The sequence below is a fragment of the Pteropus alecto genome, unplaced genomic scaffold (assembly GCF_000325575.1).
Source record: "Pteropus alecto unplaced genomic scaffold, ASM32557v1 scaffold45, whole genome shotgun sequence".
NCBI lineage: Eukaryota > Metazoa > Chordata > Mammalia > Chiroptera > Pteropodidae > Pteropus > Pteropus alecto.
Window position 1 is genome coordinate 20,877,924 of NW_006442491.1, and position 20,734 is coordinate 20,898,657.

The 20,734-nt window shown below is 34.3% G+C and overlaps 1 protein-coding gene across 2 annotated transcripts in view; it reads left to right on the top strand.

Moving 5' to 3' along the window:
• Positions 1–20,734, top strand: part of ITCH (itchy E3 ubiquitin protein ligase) — a 145,052-nt gene that overhangs the window by 96,073 nt on the left and 28,245 nt on the right. For both annotated transcript variants that reach the window (XM_025039970.1, XM_006921736.3), the window contains exons 8-14: positions 3,622–3,779; positions 5,575–5,764; positions 6,947–7,042; positions 8,292–8,466; positions 11,967–12,036; positions 16,534–16,618; positions 20,118–20,246. In XM_025039970.1, the coding sequence (XP_024895738.1) occupies positions 3,622–3,779; positions 5,575–5,764; positions 6,947–7,042; positions 8,292–8,466; positions 11,967–12,036; positions 16,534–16,618; positions 20,118–20,246 (903 nt within the window). The remainder of the gene's footprint in view (positions 1–3,621; positions 3,780–5,574; positions 5,765–6,946; positions 7,043–8,291; positions 8,467–11,966; positions 12,037–16,533; positions 16,619–20,117; positions 20,247–20,734) is intronic.

The following is a 20,734-nucleotide window of genomic DNA, read 5'->3' on the forward strand; positions in this document are numbered from 1 at the left end:
GGGGGTAGATGCCTAGTATGAGGGACAAAATAAATAAAAACTCCTCCAAGGATATGAAACATTGTATACTCACATACATTGTATGATAATAGTTATAGCCAATGAAAAAATACTGGCGAGAGATACTCCCGTATTTTGTATTTTTATTTTTTAGGTGAAGCAACCCTTGGTTGACCTCACAGATTACAAGGACTTTGTCAGTTTACAATCCTTTGTTTTTTTTTATTTTTTACGCCTACAGCACTTGGTCTTCCTAGGTGGTCTCTCATCCAAGTACTAACCAGGCCCAACCATGCTTAGTATCAGGCTTATTCAGATAGCATGGCTGTAGTCTGATACTCCCATATTTTAATGGGAATAATCTGTAGAGTATAGGATTGAAGATAATTTTTATTTTATAATTTGAAATTATTTCTTACTTTGAAAACCTTTTAAAAATTAAAATGACTAAATACATTAATTGCATAAATACAAAAAATTATAATGAAGGAAAGGAGAATGTGAGAACAGCTTGAAGAACAGTTATGATTGAAGTGTTTTATATTACAGGGTTTAATTGTATTTGTGAACTTAGAGGAAAGATTTAGAAGGAAGATGATGAAAGATACAAGAAAGGTATTAAATGATGGTGGAAGGTCCTATAGGATGTAGGCTGAAATCAAGAATACATAGACACATTGGCCTTGAAGAAGTTTCTTTTCCCCTAGAGATGGGAAACAAACAGATGAAGATGATTAGTGGCACAGAGAACTTTTAAGGTAAAGAAGAAAATTGACAGACAGCAGATAACCATTATTTTAAGGATGAGGCCTAGTCAGGGTCGTTTACAGATCAGGATTAGGTATTTGGGTAGATTGAAAGTAGACACAGGGAATGTGGCCAGGAGTAGATTAGAGATACAGAAAATGATTGATTTCCAAGCAGTATGGATGGCCCAATTGAAGTTGAATAATGTGAACTGTAGCACACGTTGCCTCAGCCTCTTTGAAATGGTCAGACTTTAGGAAACTGAAGTCTACTAGAATAAAAAGATATGGACTGAAGAAGTACAATTTTAATTTTTTTTCTGTCTTTTGCATGGGTCTGTATAATTTATACAGGACTTAGTAAAAACTCTTTGTCCTATTAAACTACTATTAATTATCACTGTTAATTTTCACACCAATACACCAATCCCATTGAAGCTGTGGTGTAGGTTGTCAGAGCCATCTGTCATTTCCAATTCTTTAGCTCCAGGGAAACTTGAGTTGTATTTCTTCTTTTTAACAGGAAAAAAAGTGCTCACTTTGGCAGCACATATACTAACAGGAAAAAAAAAAAAAAAAGACTCTTTATCTTGTGAGTCATTGGAAATAAAAACTTCAGGTCTTTTTTTTACTGGGTGGGCCCAGTGGAAAATTTATTAGGCTCTTTTATAGAACAACCTGCCTCTTTAATTTGGTACCTTACCTAGTTTATTTATTCCAGTAAAATAAACCTGATTTCTCAGCTAGAACATTCTCCAGCATTACTTGTTCGCCCCAGAGAACAGTAATGGAAAAAGTAAATGAAGGATTAATTGTAGTGAAAAGATTGCTGAGGGCAGGGAGGGGAGTATTGGGCAATAGTGAAGGAATTAAAGGTACTAGGGAAAGTAACCTATGATGGAGCCTAAGTGATACTTGAAGGGAGCTAGCTTGATGGAATGTGAAGATAGAGGGGATTAAAGGTCATCTTGAGATTGAATAAAAAATATAATAGGCAGGTAGAAGGAATAGATGATTGTAGGTAGAGGGATTTTAGAGTTTAAGATTTAGGAAGAGGAGCAAGTCTAAGAATTAAGGAAATTTAAGGATTCATCATACTATAGGGTTTGTCAGATAACAATGTTGATAAACTGGGGTCAAGATATTAGAAGGGTGAACAGCATGGATGTTAAAATCTTTAAGGTTTTAATTAACAATAGAACTAGCATTTTTAGAATCCAGTTTCTGCTGCCCCTTTGTTATAGTAGATTTACCTCAGAGTAGATGTCCCTCCTCCCTCATGTGTTCTTAAAACTTGACTAGTTCTGGATGTGCAATTCAGTATGAATTTTCTAATTGAGAAGGTTTTTAGGAATCATTTACTCCAGGTAATGAACTTTAGAGGTTCAGAGAGATGAAATAACTTACCTTGGTCACATAACTTGCCAGTAGCCGAGTCAGAGCTAGAAACCTCATTTCCCTCTTTTGGCCCATTCACAGTAGGAACCTTTTTTAAAAAATTAATTAATAACCTCTTAAAATAGTATAGAAAGGCAATAACTCAGGGTCTCAAAGGAGTATATGACTCAAAATGGGTTTGGAACCTCAGCATCTAGGGGAAAGGAAACAGTGTCAAAGCCGACTCTTCCTGCATTCAGTTCATATTCTGGGATGGCTTTGTCTTCCTGCAGGCAGTTAACACTAACTGGGTGCTAACTGCCAATTACTAAGCTGTTCCTTTTATTCAAAATAAGCATTTGAGGAACCCCCAAAGCAGTGCTCTTCCTGCCATACTGTTGACAAATATCGTCTGGAGATCTTGTTAAAATGCTAGTTCTGGTATAGTAGATGGGGGATGGAGTCTAATAAGATTATGCATTCCTAACTAGCTCCTATGTGTTGCCCTTCCCTTCTGATCCAAAGACCGTACTTTAAGTTGAAAGGCCCTAAAGAACTAGGGAAACGTAGTTTGAAATGATTTAATACATGGTGCTGCCTCTCTATTTTGATTTCTTGAATCAATTAGATTTTATTTCGTTCAGGTTTGTTCTTAAGGTCCAGGAGATAGATTAATACTGTGTAGTGGTTTGCTCCTTACCAGTAGATATCAGAGCCTTTGCCAAGGCATCTGCAAACTGGGTAACTCACGCTCTGCTTTCTAATCCATGACTAGATTCCCCCTGGAAAAAAGAATCGACTATATTTAGCTGACTGTAGTAATAACTTTCAAAATGACATTTCTTGTTAGTGTCCTCTCCCTCTTTCTTTCCCTCCAATTGATATCATTGCTTTGAAGAAATTATAGCTTCTTCTTTTTTTTTTTTTTATAGCTCCTTTTTAAAAAGGTCTTTGAGCACATCCACTCTAAATCACTAACTTTGAACATTTTATATACTATTTTCTGGAATTGGGAGAGAGCACCCTGTCCCTGGGAAGTAAATATTTTTTTCCTGCCATGGAATAATCAACCCTGCCCCCAACCTGGGCCAAACCTAAAAGCCATTGGAAACCAAGAAAATGATGAAGTTACCTGTGCTCATGATAAAATAGTTCCTTTTCTCAGGCATTTGGTATTTTGAAAATTTGACTGTGTTCCTGATTATACAGGGCTTCAGGAGACTTATTTGAAATCTGAACCAGCCATACCTAATTGTTTTGAATGGTCTCAAATGTTTCTGTGCCCTTGGGCAATTCTTCACTCTTTCTGGTTGGGCTCTGAGGATTATATATAAGACCCTACCCAAGGGCTGTTTATTTATTTGATAAAGCTGACCAGAAATTAGAAAGCTTTTCTCAGACTCCTAAAACTTTAAGTTTTGGTCTTCCTGTTGTTTTTTTGCTAAATTTGAAGAGCATTCTTTTTCCCTTCTCTTCCCCTTTTCCCTTTCTTACCCAGAGTGAACACAAATGGATCAGATGACCCTGAGGATGCAGGGCCTGGTGAAAACAGGAGAGTCAATGGGAATAATTCTCCATCACTCTCAAATGGCGGTTTTAAACCTTCTAGGCCTCCAAGACCTTCACGACCACCTCCACCTACCCCACGTAGACCAGGTGGGTATTCCAGACATACACTAGGGATGTAGCTCTCAGTACCGTGATTGTAAATAATTTTCTATTTGGGAACTTGTTGTGAGCAAGGAAAGCAACTAACACCCTTGAACACGTTTGTGTCTTTCTACAATGCCAGGTTTATTGAGCGGAACCTTCTCAGATAAACCAGTCAGATACCCATGTAGGTTAACTCACAGCACGCAAAGAAGGGAAGTACAGAGTCTTACGTAACAGAGCTAGGTGCCAACTTAGAAAGAAGAGAGTCAGAGGGTCGATTGAGCATAATTAATGATTTTAGTATCTCCAAAGCGAGCTCTATTGACTGGCAGCACCGCATGTTTAGTCCCAAACCAGTGTCTGTGATGGGTCAGAAGGTCAGAGTTCTCAGCTTTAAGTGCACCTGTTGTGATGCTATTGGGTTAGACTTACGCATTATCTGTCTAAGGTGTTCAATTTATATAGATCTTTCAAGGTGGGATCCTTACGTTTATCGGCTTCTGCAGATAGGAGCTTTTATCCAGGACACTGTGGCTAACATTTCTGTGGTTTTGGGACGGGGTCCAATTACACTCTAAGGGTATTCCCATTATGTGCAAGTTGACATTACTGTCATGGCTCCCATGGAATCAATTTTGTAAAGTTCAAAAAGTCCTCATTTCTTTATGCTGTATACAGAACTAATCCTCATGTAAGTGTCAGGAGGCCCTTTTAGGTTGGTGTTTTAGCTGTATTTGCACATTTAAGATTTGGCCTAGAATGATCTTTCTAAAGATAACTTATGACGTGCCTTTTCCCTAAGTTTCTCTTCCACGGTGCAGTTAGTGAAACATGTGCTGTATTCAGAAAGAAAATCACTTGCATATTATATAAAGTATAGGCAGTACAGATGAGATTGCAGCTTTCTGTCAGGGTTTATAACTGTAGACATAAGCATGCCATAGAGTCAAGGATCTGGTTGCTTATTTTCATTATATCCTTTAAAAGATAATTAGTAAATGGCAACTAACCCAACAATGCTAAATGATATTCAGGTTTTAAGCAAATATTATACAACAAATGAACATATTTCATGTAGTGAAAGTTTAAACATCTACAGGTAGAATATCCATTTTTTATTATTCTCCTCTGCTAGTATGTGGACAGGAACTGTAAAATAATTAAACCGAATATTATTAGAAAAATAAATTAGTTGTCTATAAATCATTTCATAAAATAACTTTAATTATACATATTCCCCTTTTTTCTGTATATAATTGTTAATATATTGTCAGTCTTTAAGATTATACACTGCTATGTCATAATATTGATAACTTCCTCCAGGAATTGTTTGTCAACAGTATTTCTTAAAGATGCAATATATACTTAATAACTATAAGAATATTATTGCTTATCAGTTAGATCTTCCATATTATAACTAACATCAAAAATTGGTCTTTGATCTTCAAGGTTTCAGACGAAAGACAGTTTTAAGGATCTGGAAAATTACTAAATTTATAATACCATAGGATACCATTGCTCACCTGTTCTTTAAGTTTTTATTTCCTCTGGCATCAGGAAATCAGACTCTGTACTTCATAATTAATAATGAGACATGGGTAGACAGAACCTAAAAAATCGTGAACAGGCTTATTTAGTGGGACCATTGCTATTTCCCATCATTATTTAATTTCACCTGCATATCCACATATTAAATTTTATATTTGTCATCTACCTTTTTTTAAGTTAAAATTTTATCCTGAATTTAGATTTCTGAAAATAAAAGATTGTTTTCCTATTTTCCCCAAATCTTTTATAGCATCTGTCAATGGTTCACCTTCTGCCACTTCTGAAAGTGATGGATCTAGTACAGGTTCTCTGCCGCCAACAAATACAAATTCAAATACATCTGAAGGAGCTACGTCTGGATTAATAATTCCTCTTACTATATCTGGAGGCTCAGGCCCCAGGCCATTAAATCCTGTACCTCAAGCTCCCCTACCACCTGGGTAAGTAACTTTTTTTGGTTAACATTTGTTTTCTTTAGGGTTCTGCATATACTTATTAATATGGAAAATAATAGTAAACTCTGTTCTTTAAAAAACTGTCCTCAAGCAATTGTAACTAATTTTGGTGGGAATCTAGAGTCCAACTTAACCAAAACTCATTGCATTAGAAATTTCCCCCCTCATTTCCAGGGCAGAGTGGAAGAATATATTTTTTTTACTGAAGGACTCAGAACCATAGAAAGTTAACCAAGGCTAAGTAGTAAAATAGTCACCTAATTCAGATGGCTTTTTCTTTGAAGGGAAAAAAATACTTTTTAAAATAATTTTTTTCCCATCATAAAGTCATTATAGAAAAGTAATAATAATTTAGGAAACAGAATTAATACTCATAATCCCATTTTAATTACTGCTAATTATTTTTAAAATCAGTCATATTCTAATAGTTTTTGTATATACATTGTGGCATTCATATTAATCTGGAGCTCAGAATGCTGGTCAAAATTAATTGGCTGATAAATTAATAAACTCATAATGAGAATTTTAATTGCTAAACAGATTATATTACTTGTGCAAGTGGGTAGTTAGGCCATTTTCCTTTTGGAAAGTCTACATGGGAAGCCAAATTAGAAAGTCATTTGTGCACGAAATTACCAAAGAGAAACTGGGTGCTCTTAGTAGTAATTGGTACTTCAGGCTATGATGGTTTAGTCTTACCTTTTTTGCTTTGTAGATAAACCTACCAAGGACACTAGAATGTGCAGAATGACTGTCCATTGCACTGTACAGAGACACATCTGATAGTCTTTCTCTTTGAGTTGTTTTTCTTCAGATTCCATAGCATTAATTACAGCTTTCTTTTCTACTCAAGTTCTGCACGTACCCTGATTAGATTGAGACAGACTTTATCTCCTACGTGCACCACCCTCATGCCTCTTTAGAAATACGAGGTGTCCTCTAGAGCAAATACTTCTGCAGAACAAGTCTCATCTATTATGTGTCACCCTTGAGATAACATTTTTAAATTTTATTTCTAAATTCTTTTGGTATCTTCTTTATGTACTGACATGCGTATTTGCCTCAGTTCTGTAGTATGGTCATATAAGAAAAAAAGGTAAAGATAGGATTAAAAAACCAGGTTACTTATACAAGTACCATACCAGACTTTTCAATTTTGTATTTAAGTTGGGAGCAGAGAATGGACCAACATGGGCGAGTTTACTATGTAGATCATATTGAAAAAAGAACAACGTGGGATAGACCAGAACCTCTACCTCCTGGGTAAGTATCTGAACTAAAGAAAAAAAAAAGTATTTATTCGGAACTATAGATTATATCTGTACAAAATCTTCCCTACATTCTTACTTTTCCTCTTCCTGTCAATTTTTTCTCTACTTTTTTTTGTTCGTAGGTGCCAATTTAGAAAGAAGAGAGTCAATTGAGCATAATTAATGATTTTAGTTTTCACTCATTTCTTTCCTAAAGATTCCATAGGTCTTGCTACTTCCAAGTTTTCCTTTCTGAACTTTAACTGGCTCAAACCACAGGGTTTTATGATTAGTTTCTGATTAAGAATCATAGCCCTTATCACATATATGAAGATAGATTTCCTATTATACAAAAAAACTTTGATACATATAATAGTGAAGTCATTGCAAAATGGTTGGGGAAATTAAGACTGTGTTAATATGTGGAGTTAAGCATTAAACATTTACATTATATAATTGGAAGAATAATTGGAAGAAAAGAATATTTTCTTCAAGGAAAGTCAGTAGGAAACATGGGAAAATTTTTATCTTGCTAGTAATTTTAAATACACACCTAAAAGGTACTGTTTTGCTTTTTAAATTAACAGATCGTATCCATTATGAGAATATAGAGGAATTTTACCTCATAACATTGCTAGCAGTCATATATTAGTTATAACTCTTACAGAAAAAATTTATAACCATAATAATGCACATACTCTTAGTAATCCTCTCTAAGAAATTTATCCTAAAGAAATAATACAAAGGAAGAAAAAATGTTCTGATATGTTATTTTACTATTTATAACATTAGAATATTGGAAAGAACCCTAAACAGTCAACCAGGTAGAAACCTCCAAGTTATTATATCAATGTTACTTAATATGCACCCATTTTAAATGATAAATTAGATAGTTGTATTCTTGTGAAAAAGTCCTTTTTGGTATATGTGAAAGCTTTATGTACAGTTGTGTTCCTAATAGGTTTGTAACAGTCAAAAAAACATTGGAAAGAGACTTACTGAATATATACATTGTGTTTTAGAAACTTGAATGATACATTTGAAGAATTTTTAAGAAAGAAATTTTTAGAAACAGCCTTAGGTTCACGTATAAACCATTTAAAAATATGTAAAATAAAAGATTTCAGGGAAATCAAAAGTAGTTTCTCAAGGTAAAATCTTACCAAACATGCAATGGCGCCAAGATGAAGTCTTGTTTAATTCTTACCTGTTTCACAAGTATTTGTTGAATTAGGTTTTGTGCCCCCCCACCCTCAATTTAGCTGGGAACGGCGAGTTGACAACATGGGACGTATTTATTATGTTGACCATTTCACAAGAACAACAACATGGCAGAGGCCAACATTGGAATCTGTCCGGAACTATGAACAGTGGCAGCTCCAACGTAGTCAACTTCAAGGAGCAATGCAGCAGTTTAATCAGAGATTCATTTATGGGGTAAGCATCCTGTTGCATTATAAACTTAATAAGACTATTTCATTTTTAACCTTTTCCTGCATATGAAATATAAAACACTAATTAGAAGAAAGGTACAAGTAGGATGGCAACCTGGTTGTTGCTGTTGATATTATTTTTAGACCTTGTCTCCAGTATTCTGTGGATGTAATCTATTCTTTCCTTTTTGAAATTTCCTGAAGTTCAACCTCCTTTGTTTTGTTAATGTCCAAAATAAAAAAGAAGTTAGGACGGCTTAAAAATCTATGGACGAAAGAATAGTAAAAATAAACCCAAGCAGTTTGAAAAGAATTAAAACAGTTCTAAATTTACTACTGCTTAACCTTGCAGAACATTTGAAGGCTTGGGTCTAAGAACATCTGACTAAAGTGGCTGTACAGAACTCAGGATAGAATTGAATCACTTTGTAATATATAAAGTTTACCTAATTATTTGGTTCTCTGGTAGACTACAGAAATTTGGTTTCTTAATAGGATTATGCTAAATATATTATTCTGGCAAAACCAAATGATCTTTGGTATAAAAACATTTCCTTTCTGGAAATGGTTTAAATTTTACATATTTTCCTTTAGAGTAATATTTCAGCAATAGTGATAACTACACCAAAATGTATTAATAGTTTGTTATTCAATCTTTGGTGCTAGGAATTTTATAGTCTCTCAAATCATAAAGTATCACAGATCTTTTCTCTGAGGAAAGGAAAATTGTCCTTGGAGAAATTTGATTCTATGTGCCAAACATGAGGGATTTGTTTGAGTAATATATGGAACTTAAACAGAAGAAAGTCAAGTCCTCCTTCAGGAGAAGCTGATTCTCTTCATTGCCATCTCTTCCCCTCTACTACAATCAGTACAGTCCCTGTTAGAATCCATCAATAGAGTCCTATCTTCAGGAATTTACCTTTCCTCCATATTCCTTTGTATTTTTTTCAACCTCACCACCCTAATAGATATCACTTACTAATATAGACAAATTCATCTTTATCAGCAGCCTTCCTTCACTACCTAGTTATGACTAACAGGTTTTTCTGCCACCTCCCGTAGATAGCTGTCACTATATTCCCCTTACCAGTGGTTTTAAAGGTGAAATTAATTTTGTCTCTTATCTACCTTACCCCTTTTGTCCCCGTATGCTGTTTTACATCTTCTTTTCTTTCTAAATTATAATCATCTTTGGTATACCTGGCCAAATTTCTTCTAGGTTTGAATGCCTAGCTTGCCTGCCTTCTTTAAAGCTAGTTTCCACATAGGTGTCCAGTGGAAAGAGCATGGGCTTTGGAGTCAGACACATCTGGGTTCGAATCCTGGTTCCACAGTTACTTTATATGATATTAAGTAAGTTACTCAACCTCATCAAGACTCATTTACTTTGTTTATTTAAAAAAATACATAAATACATATATGTAGTTACCTCAGAGGGTTTTCTTGAGGGTTCTATAAAACAAAATTTCTAGCATGTTCAGTACATACTAGATGCAGAGAAATGTTAGTTTTCAACTTTTCTCTCTCTCATATTCACAATTGTAAATGTGCCCTTAATCTCACTTTTACAATATATAGTCTTTTAAAATATTCTTTTAAAAGACAGATTTAGCAAATTTCTGGAGCACACTATGTATCACTTCATCGTAAATATAACAAATTTGGTTCTCAGAGTCTTTGGAACCTTTCTTGAATTGCATCTTTTACCTCATCATCCACGGTTTTTGTTTGTTTTTGTTTTTTTTTTTTCTCTTATCCAAAATAATCTAATCACTTTTCTGAAATTTTTACTCTTTGCTCTTATTACTAGAATGGTCCTAAATCATAAAGAACTTAAACAGCTTATTTTAGTTACCCTTAACTTAGCCAGAGATATGAACCGAATTGAACATTTTAATACCAACTGCATAAATGATGGGATGGTGGGGTGTTGCTGAGAAAGTCTATTTAGTGGATATATGAAGTGGCATTTGTTCTGACTCTGGTTGCAGGGCAGTAGACTCTCAGACACCCAGCATTTTTAACCTCAGAATGGATATGATTGATGATGCGACAGTGTGTAATGGCTCTTCCTGGCCCGTGGCTTCATTGTGCATGTCTGTCTGTCCAGGGAGAGCTAGTGGGATAGGTTTGGGTCTTAGAAAGGTATCAAAACAGTTTGTCATATGCCAAACTTTTCAGACCTGTTCTATAATCAGGGTTTAAACCTTTTATAGTATAACTTCCTGGTCTCCCTACTCTTACTTCTTTTAATAATTATATCTTTCGAAAGGAGAAAGGCTAGTTCTTGAGAGGTCTGTCTGCTAAGAGCTATTAAATCAGAAATGAGAATATCTCCCATATGCTTTAAAGCTTTCAATCAGTTAACTCGGTTTCTGCAATACATCAGTGACAGGGGGCGAAAAACCCAAAAAGACAGTAGGGAGAATTACTATAGATTGAGACTTAGAAGCTCAACCACATGGATTCTGATTTGAACAAATATAGTAATCAGAGGCATTTAATTAGGTATATTAGATAATAAAGTTGATATAGATTCTCGGTAGGTGTGGTAATGATATGTAAGAATAAGTCTACACATTTTAGAAAGACGTGAAAATATATAGGGGTGAAATGATTACTGATTTTTGCTTCAGCAAAGAATAAAGATAAAGAAATGTGGCAAAGGCTTGATAATTGTTGAATCTTGGTGCTGGGTATATAGGGTGCACTGTCCTGTTTTACAAGTGTATTTTTTTCCATAATACTTTGCTTTTTAAGCTGGTAGAGTCTATTATTTACTTGCCTTAACCAAATCAGAGAGATCACAAATTATCCCCACTTTATTATACATTTAAACCAAAACACACTCATTAACCTTATACACAGTCAGTATGACATTTGCATCTTTTTTCCAGTGGTCAACTCCTGCTTTTCTTTTATCTAGCTAAACCTTTTTACCAATGTGATAATTGCAAACAAATATAAGAAGTCTTCTATACAGTTTTAGGCTTGCCAGCTCCTTCCAACTGGAATTCTTTTCTTTTACTCATCTGACAGCCTATTTATTCCTGCTCCCTCAGATCTCTTCCTGCAGTTTGTTGTACATTCTATGTTCTGTATGTGATCTTTTTCTTTTGAGTTAGAAATACAGGATTTTTCTCAGCTATTCGATGACTCTAAGTACTGTTACTTATAAATGACTTGGGGGATTTATATCTCTCTAATTTATTGGTTTGTAGCTAAAGAAGAAAAAATGGTCATTTGAGGATGAGGTTTATGTATTTGTAATATTTGAATTTCAAATAATTTCAAACATTGCATAATGTTTGCAAAGATTTTTTTTCTCTACCAGAGTGTATTGGCATTTATCCATGACTGTGTGACACTTCTCCAAGATGGGAATTCTCTAAGAGTGTGTTATGTATAGCACATGGCCAGAGAAGGCGTATCAGAACTCATAAGCTGCTCTCAGCTTATTCATTATTTCACCTTTTGTTTTTGTTTTGTTGTTCCTTTTAGAATCAAGATTTGTTTGCTACATCACAAAATAAAGAATTTGATCCCTTGGGTCCCCTGCCACCTGGATGGGGTAAGTCACATGAATTTTTTCATTGAGTTTGGTCATTTTAAAAATCAGATATTTATGGATAATATCCTGGTCTTGCTTGAGTGACTATTTGGGAAGATTTAGGGGAGCATTGGTTTAATTCAGAGTGCCAAATAGGTATTAAATTTCCCAAAAGTTCTAACTTGACCTTTTAATATAGTGAACTTTGTTGGAATTCAGAATTATTCTTCTAATGTTTAAAAATATTTTGCTTATTCAGTAATAAAAAGAAATAGATTATATACACACAGCAATCTGTATGAACTTCAAGGGCACATGCTTAGTGAATATAATCAATCTCAAAAGATTATACACTGTAAGATTCAATTTATGTAACTATCCAAATGACAAAACTGTAGAGATAGAAAACAGATTAGTAGGCGCTAGGAGACATAGCCAGTGGTAGATGGGCACAAATACAGGAGGTAACATAAGTGGTTATTATGTGGTAGTGGAACAGTTCTGTATCTTGACCATGGTGGTGATTATACAAATCTAGACATAGGAGAAATGTGCATAGAATTATACATTCACATAAATTAATTCAGCTTTAAAAATTGGTGAAAATTGAATAAAGTCTATAGTTTACTAATGTACCAGTGTCAGTTTCTGATTTTGATATTATGCTATAGCTATACAAGCTGTCACCATTAGCGGAAACTGGTTGAAGGATATGTGAGATTCTTTGAATGATTTTTGCAACATCCTATGAGTAATGCTTCTTTCACAATAAAAAACTTAAATATTTTGATCACAGAGATCCTTTTAAAACATAGTTCAGAGTGTGTTTGAGTTGATGTTATCTGAAAAAATAGAAGGGAAACATGTTAGGATGGTGACTTTGTGCCCCACACCATGGAGCACACGAGCAAGCTTTGTTATCAAATGCGTTTGATACTTTAATTATTTAAACTTTATTAATAGATTTTAAGATTGGCCTACCCAACCAGATTCTGTTTTATAGTGTTATGTATATCATAGCACTATAGCAAGTTTCCAGAATAAATATGGCGTATAGAAACAATTTTGCATGGAAGCCAAAGAGAATACAGAAAGTTGGAAAAAGCAAAGTAAAACCAGTTATGGAACCAGAGCTGCAGACATTTCATAATACTGGGGTAAATTCAGAGAGTAATATTTCTAGATAGTCTTCTTGGGAAACATTGGTCCCCAAGATAGATTGCTCTAGCATTACTTTATTGAGGGATGGAGAAAAAAATTGCTGTGTCAAGATGACATGAATCTGGGCAATAAATGATAATAGTTTTGTAAGCCTGCCTTTGAAAAAACCTCATTTCTCTTAAGAGGTTATCTATCCTTAATACTCCTGTGATTCAAAGAGGCAAAAAATTTAATAAGTTATACTTATAACTGTTATTGTTACTAGTTTGTAACAAAAGAGGAGGGCATATGAAAGTTATAAATTTCTGCCTTCACCAAATCCTGGTGGTCTGAGTAAGGAGTTTTTTGTCTCTGTTGGTGCCTCAAAGTGGACAGTGTATGGTTGGTATACAGTTACTTTACAAGAGAGGATATTGCCCTTATTGCACTAGACTTGTCAGAGTGCATTCCCAGACATGGATGGGTTTCTCAGCTTTTCTTCTAGAGTTGTATGTCTGTGTTACAGAGGAGAAATTGATGCCCTGAAAAGATGTATGTGAAAGTCATGTGTTTATCCTCTTAATTTTATTGCAGGAAAACTGTGACCATTTTACTTCTTCCCCAGGGCAGCTGTAAGAAAAATTCCCTCTTGTTCTTAGAAGCATGAATTGTAGGCTGTGTTGTTCCCTGCAAGCTGACCCTTACCTTCTGTATTATTATCTTTATCATCTAAATCTTTCTCATTTTTACTTTAACCAACAATACCTCCCTAAAATACTTTCTCTGAAGTCCCAATCCCAGCTTTTCCAGGTTATTAGAACCTTGCATTGCTTGTTTTATATTCTGCCTACTTCACACTCCTGAAGTTGAAGTGTACCCTACTTCCTAGATGAGTTCATGATCATCCTATTATTCCGACTGAGCACTGCCTTATGAATCTCTGCCTTTGGGACATAAGCCTTATTTGTGGGAACCAGTGACCACATTTGTCCTGTAACAAATGAGACCCATCTGACATAACTCCAGGATTGACCAAGGAAATAAAATTCCTATTTATATCCTGTGTTTATTTTATGGAATTGACAGCATTGTTTTTGTGACAACACATATATTTAAATCCAACTTCCTTACCTTTTCAGACTTTTATATGCTAGGACTAGACATTATTATCTTACAGTGAAGAATTTTTTTAACACGTGGAAACTGTAGAGACTGGAGAACAAAGAATATTTTTGGTCCAACAATGTAGTTTAATAGGCCTTTGTATATCTGGTTTTACCCGTGAAGAATAAAGATAATTCCTCATTTTCAGAGTTGCTATGAAAGAATACATAGAACAGCAAGAAGCTCTGCTTTTTGTTGTTCTGTTCATCAAGTCAGGAAGTGCCCTGATGTGCATTCAGATTTTTGATGTTTACTGTGTGATTTTTCAACAAAGTAAGAAATCAGCTCTTACAGCTACAGTACTTCCTCTCATTAAGCACTTGAGCCTTCAAAGGTACATCCACCCTTGAAGTTTTGTTTTTCACAGCCTCTTCCAAGAAATGCTAATATCAGCAGTGTATACTTAGACTATACGTAAAAAATAGCTTTTCTATTAACTTTATCTTACATTAGCTTTTGAAGAGAAATTCTTTGGCCCTGAAATCTGAACTTAAGCGACAAATAAAAGATGAATATATGTTTAGCCATGCACTTAGGGTGTTATTTTTAGATGATAAAAATTACTCTACAAAATTATTTGGATACAAGAAATGTCTAGATTCTGCAAATATATTTTTTAAATTTAAATTTAATGTGACTGCCAAGAATATGAGCTTATTTTGTTATCATGTAGCCAGCTCTGTAGCACTGTGGGTGCTGCTTTTTGCCTCACAGACAGACAGCCTTAAAGTTGGTTACTGTTTCCACATTCAAGATGTCATGATAAGCAAAGCCAGTGTTAATAGAGTGTGTCACAAGATGCAGAGTCCCATTTTTCTGTATATTCACATCTAGAGTTCTGTTTTCATTTTAGGCTCAGCTGATGTAGAAAGTAGCTGAGATGTTAGGAGTGGGTTCATGATACTCACCAGTATATCCCTTCTATCTACCCATATCATCACTGCTACTCAAAATCATGGAATCAGTGCTGGAGGTATAGTTAAATGTTAACCAAACACTAACTTGACAAGGCTCTATAATTTGGCCTAAGACTCATCCTGTGATAGTATCTTGCTTAAAGAAAGATCCAAAGAATCTAAATAAATGTTGTTTGAAAAATAAGATACCAACTTTTCAAACTATGAGAAATAAAAATTGGCTTTATCAACATGGAATTAAGTTGAAAATTTTGTTTGAAAATTGCTGTTTTTTTAGAAACTGCTTTTTAAAAAGTCAGAATTCATTCTCTACTCTTTAATACACGTCAGTTATTTATTTTGAGACATCTTGGCCAAATTTTAAAAATTCAAACCTGTCTTTTGAAGAATTGATTGATAATGGAACAGAGAAGTCCATAATTCAAAACAACCAAATAATATTAATACTAAAAATGTAAAACTATTTGGTTATTGAAAGAGAAAAATGATATTCACGTGTCTTCTGAACTTTAATAAGAAAGCTCAGGGAAGCTGGGAAAATTTTGTAGGAGGGAAAAAATAAATCAGCGAGAAAAAAGCAAGAGGCAGGAGAGGAAACAAGCAGCATCTTCAAATGCAGTAAATTAAAGAACTGAACCCTGCTGTCCAGCCCTTGTGTAGAAAGTTACTGTAGATATTTAGGATTTGGGAACTGGGTATATTAAGGATATATTTTGAAACAATATCTTCTCTAGTCGAATAATGCCTAGCATATAATAAACAAGTATATTACCCCCCCAGTTATATTTTAAGAAATGAGATGATGTGTTGTAAAAAAAAAAAAATCTCTGAATGGAGGCCTCTTACCAGCCTGTCACTGCCACTTAATTCTGAGGATTTGGGCGGATCACTTAACGTGTGTGAGTTTATTTATCTTTAAGATAAACTGAAACCACCTACCCTATGGGGACTTGTAAAGGATAAAATAGGGTCATGTATGAAAAGTTAAAATGATTAATTATTCTTATTGCTATTGGTTAGATTGAACGGAAAGGTTCTGTGGGCAGGACATTATAAATTAAGTTTATTTAGCTTCTAGGATGTAATGATATTTTTATAACTTTAGTAAGTATGTGAATTTAATAAAGAATAAATTAAATTCTTTAAAAATTAAACCTTTTGAAGTTGTGATTTTAATACTATAAAATCAACAATACATTGAGAAGTGGGCATATTCAGCTCATCTAATTATTTTAGTTTGAGGAAGAACACTGTGCTAACTCTAATGCCTTGCTTTTTCTTTCTTTTTTTTCTTAAGAGAAGAGAACGGACAGCAATGGAAGAGTATATTTTGTCAACCACAACACTCGTATTACACAGTGGGAGGACCCCAGGAGTCAAGGGTAAGAACTTTTAGTTACTAGTTTCTAGATAACCTCTTAAAGATTTTACCCTATTTCGGATTCAATTAGGAAAAAAATCAGTTACTCTTTAAAAAAAGAGAAAAAATATACTACTACTTTAATATAATGAATGTTTCTTGAGAGTATAGGAAAAAGAACTTACTGATATATGCAAATACACTTATATATTCAAAAATACCTACTTAATATAAGTAAGACCAGATTAGTAATTCTAAAGTAGTATTTTGCAGCTTGGGATCCACTGGATAAAATTCAGGGAGTATGTGACTTAGGGAGAAAAAAATAAACATTTGATTTTATTGACCTTTACCTGAAATTGAATGTTTTCAATGTGATCGTAGGCTACAACCATAGTAGAATTAGCAATACCAAGGACTTTGCCACCAATAGGAATCACAGGATTTTTTAATGTCATTCTGCAGTTGTTTATATACTTCATTACAAGAACTTGCTAGTTAATATATTAATAGAGACATTTTTATAAGTTTGTCTATTTAATGTTTAGATAACTAGGTATATATAATTGCTTTTAATTTGTAACATGAATAGTATGTGTATTAGGTTGCTAGAGTTGCCTTAACAAATTATGACAATTTGAATGGCTTAAACAAAAATTTGTCTCCTAGTTGAGAAAGCTTAAAGTCCAATATCAAGGCTGTCTGAAGGCAGTAGGGAAGGACCTATTCCAGGCCTCTTCTAGCTTCTGGTAGTTCCTTGTTTCATGGCAGCATAACTCCAGTCTTGACATTGCATTCTTCCTGTGTGCATGTCTCCATGTCCAAATTTCCCTTTTTTATAAGGACGTTAGTCAGACTACCAGAGAGTTCTATTATGCAAGGAATTTGGCAAGGTATATAGTCAGAAAGCACAGTCCACACAAGATTGCCCTCACTTCAGACATTAGCCACAAGCTGGAGGTCCCTCGGACTTTCACTTTAGACATACTGGCTTCAAATTTGGGAGTCCCCACAACCACTTTCAGGTTTGATAACTCACTCAACTAGAACTCACTGAAGCCTCTTATATTTACAGTCAAGTTTATTAGAGAGAAAGGATACAAATTAGAACTAACAGAAGGAAGAAATGTATAAGGCAGAGTCTGAGAGGGTTCCAAACTCCCAGAAATGATGTGGAACAGTATGTGCTAACCAGAGACTCTCATCTGAGTCTCTGGTATTCAGAGTTTATTGGAGCTCCATCGTATACTGCCTGCATGACTAACCTTTAGTCTCCAGCCTTTCCCCAGAGTTCGAGCTAATACCTTTAGTTTTCAGTTACGCCAGAGGTTAGAACTGATATAGCATATCTCAAAATCTCCATCATAAATCATGTTATTGACTGTCCGGTGTTCAAAAGTCCCCAAATAAACTCCTGACAGAACATTCCAGAGGCCTAGAGATCACCTCCCAGTAGCCAAGGGTAAAGACCAGACCTCCCTTTAGGTGTGATTAAGTCTTAACACATTCCATGGCTCAAAGTTTTAAGAACTGTTATTCTAAAGGTATGCTTTAAATTTTAAATCTATTTCTGGGTACCAACAAATCACAACTTTTTTTAAATGGAGTTAGGGTATTTAATTTCACCAAAAGGGAGAATTAAGAATTTCAGAGATAACATTTCTAAATCCTCTTTAAAATTCTTTCTCTAAGTCTAGAATAGACCACGTTACTTTTCTGTAATCTGCTACCAGTTTTTGTTCCCCCTTGGACCTCTTAAAGTTTCAGAGCTAAAGTTAGAATCAATATTTTAATAATACAAATGACCCAGTTCTATCCAATTTGTTTTGTTTTTAAGATAACTTGTTACTAAGTCTGTTTTGCAAATATAATTACAACAAATGAGAAGTGTTACCTTTTTAAATTTTTTGGTAGCTTATTTTATCTGACATATTCACGTCTGTGAATACAGCTAAGTGTTCTTAACCTTTTGACATAATTTACAAAATACTGTTTAGGCAATGATTCTCAGCCTTTTGTTCTTCTAAAATACACTTGAGGAAAATAACATTCTTATCTACAACAGTGACTAAAACAAGTGAGTTTGAATACCTCCAACCCCTCCCTTTCTTCCTCTCTGATATGAACTTGAACATTTCCATTGTTCGTTCTCTCTCTCTCTCTCACCAAAGCCACCAGACGGAAAGATTGAAACTGTAAAATAGAGGAAAAAAATTGGCAAATGTGAATAAAACTTGGAATAATTATTATACCTAATTAGCTAAAAAGGCTTCCTGTCATTATGGCAGAATGCACAAGTACAAATTGCAAAGAAAGTGTTCATTAGTTTCTTCCTCATCCTAGTATAATATTTGAAATGTGAAAATAAATGTCTAAGGTTCACTAGTAAGCAGTTTTGAATATGCTAATACCTCAATTATTTTACTATATAACAAATTAAAATCAAGTTAAATCACTATTGCCTTATATCTAATTCCTGTTTTAAAACTCTCATAATATTTGCAAGGAGGAAAGTTGTTGCTAGACACACAAGCTGAAATACTTCCTAAATGCTATGAAATACTTCATAGCAATATGAAGGAAATACTTTGAGGAACCTGAAGAGAATGATCCATATGTAGTAGGAAGAAAAATAATAATTAAAATTTGAGGGCTTGCTATGTGCTTAGATTTTTACTTGTATTGTCTAATTTATTCATCATATAGTCTTATAACATAGACATTATTATGTCTATATTACGTGCAAAGAAATTGAAGTTTAGAGAAATTAAGCAAGATCTGAAGATGGGTATTAAGAAAATGGATAGGAATACTTCATAAAGAATATCTGAGTTTCCTTAATAGTGGAATAATAGTCTGGACACAGGGAAAGCCTTCACTTGGAGGTGTGACAGATCCTGTCATGTTTAGCGAAATAGTGAAATCATTATTAAAAACTATGAAATCACAGGGTTCATGGAAGGGATTTGAGGGCAGAGTATAGAAGCAGAGTGAGTGCCTGGTGGTATAGTTTAGATCTTACTATTGGTAGTGGTGAACAGTGATGTTACTTTATGTAGAGAACTAATTTGATCAGATCTCTAATTTAGTACTCTCTAAGCAATATGAAATAGGACCAGTGTGAAACTCAAAGGAAGAAAACCAGTTAAATGTGAAAGTTTAAAAGAGATGAATAAAGGCCAGAGTAAAGATGGTGCTGGGGATTGAAAATAGTGATGAACACAAAGACTTCTAAGGCAGAATGGGCAGAACTTGGTTACCATGGGATGTTTAGGCGAGCTATTAGGTAGATGGGGAATACAGGTCAAGTAGGTGGGAGAAGACTGAGTGGTAGATGATGGACCTATTGACATGGTTAACTGCTTATAGGTTTTCTAGAGAGATCTGGCAAACAACTGGAAATACTGGTTTTCAAGAAGATTACTACTGCATTTATGAATATTTTTAGTTTCACTACTTGGCTAACAAGCAGCTCTCTAACACTTTTTATTTGTTTCTGTTTTTTTTCTTATGTTTTGTAGTCAGTTAAATGAAAAGCCCTTACCTGAAGGTTGGGAAATGAGATTCACAGTGGATGGAATTCCATATTTTGTGGACCACAATAGAAGAACAACCACCTATATAGATCCCCGCACTGGAAAATCTGCCCTGTAAGTTTTTTTAAACATTATAGATGAAAAATAAAATTGATTCCAAGATTTTGATGTAAAGATCTGAATTAGCAAGGAGTGATAGCGCAATTCTTACTATTTCTTGAGTTGGTCTACCCATAGATTTCTGTTCACTAAATATTTTGTATTTCCTTTACCCTCCTGATATTTTCTCTTAGAGACTTTTCATATTTCTTACCATCTGCACACACAACACTAAATGAGACTATTTAGAAGTTACTATTAATTTAGCACTGCTCACCAGTTAATCCCTGATTTCTGATGTTTGCTTGCTTTTCTGTTACCTTTTATCTTAAAAACTCCCTTTACTTTATTTTTCTTTTCTGTTTTTGAAAAGTAACTTTTGTTCATTTTTAATGTGTTCATGTTAGGGTTTTTTATTATGGTAAAATATACATAACAAAGTTTACCATTTTAAGTGTACAGTATGGCATTAAGTACATTCACATTGTTGTGCAACCATCAGC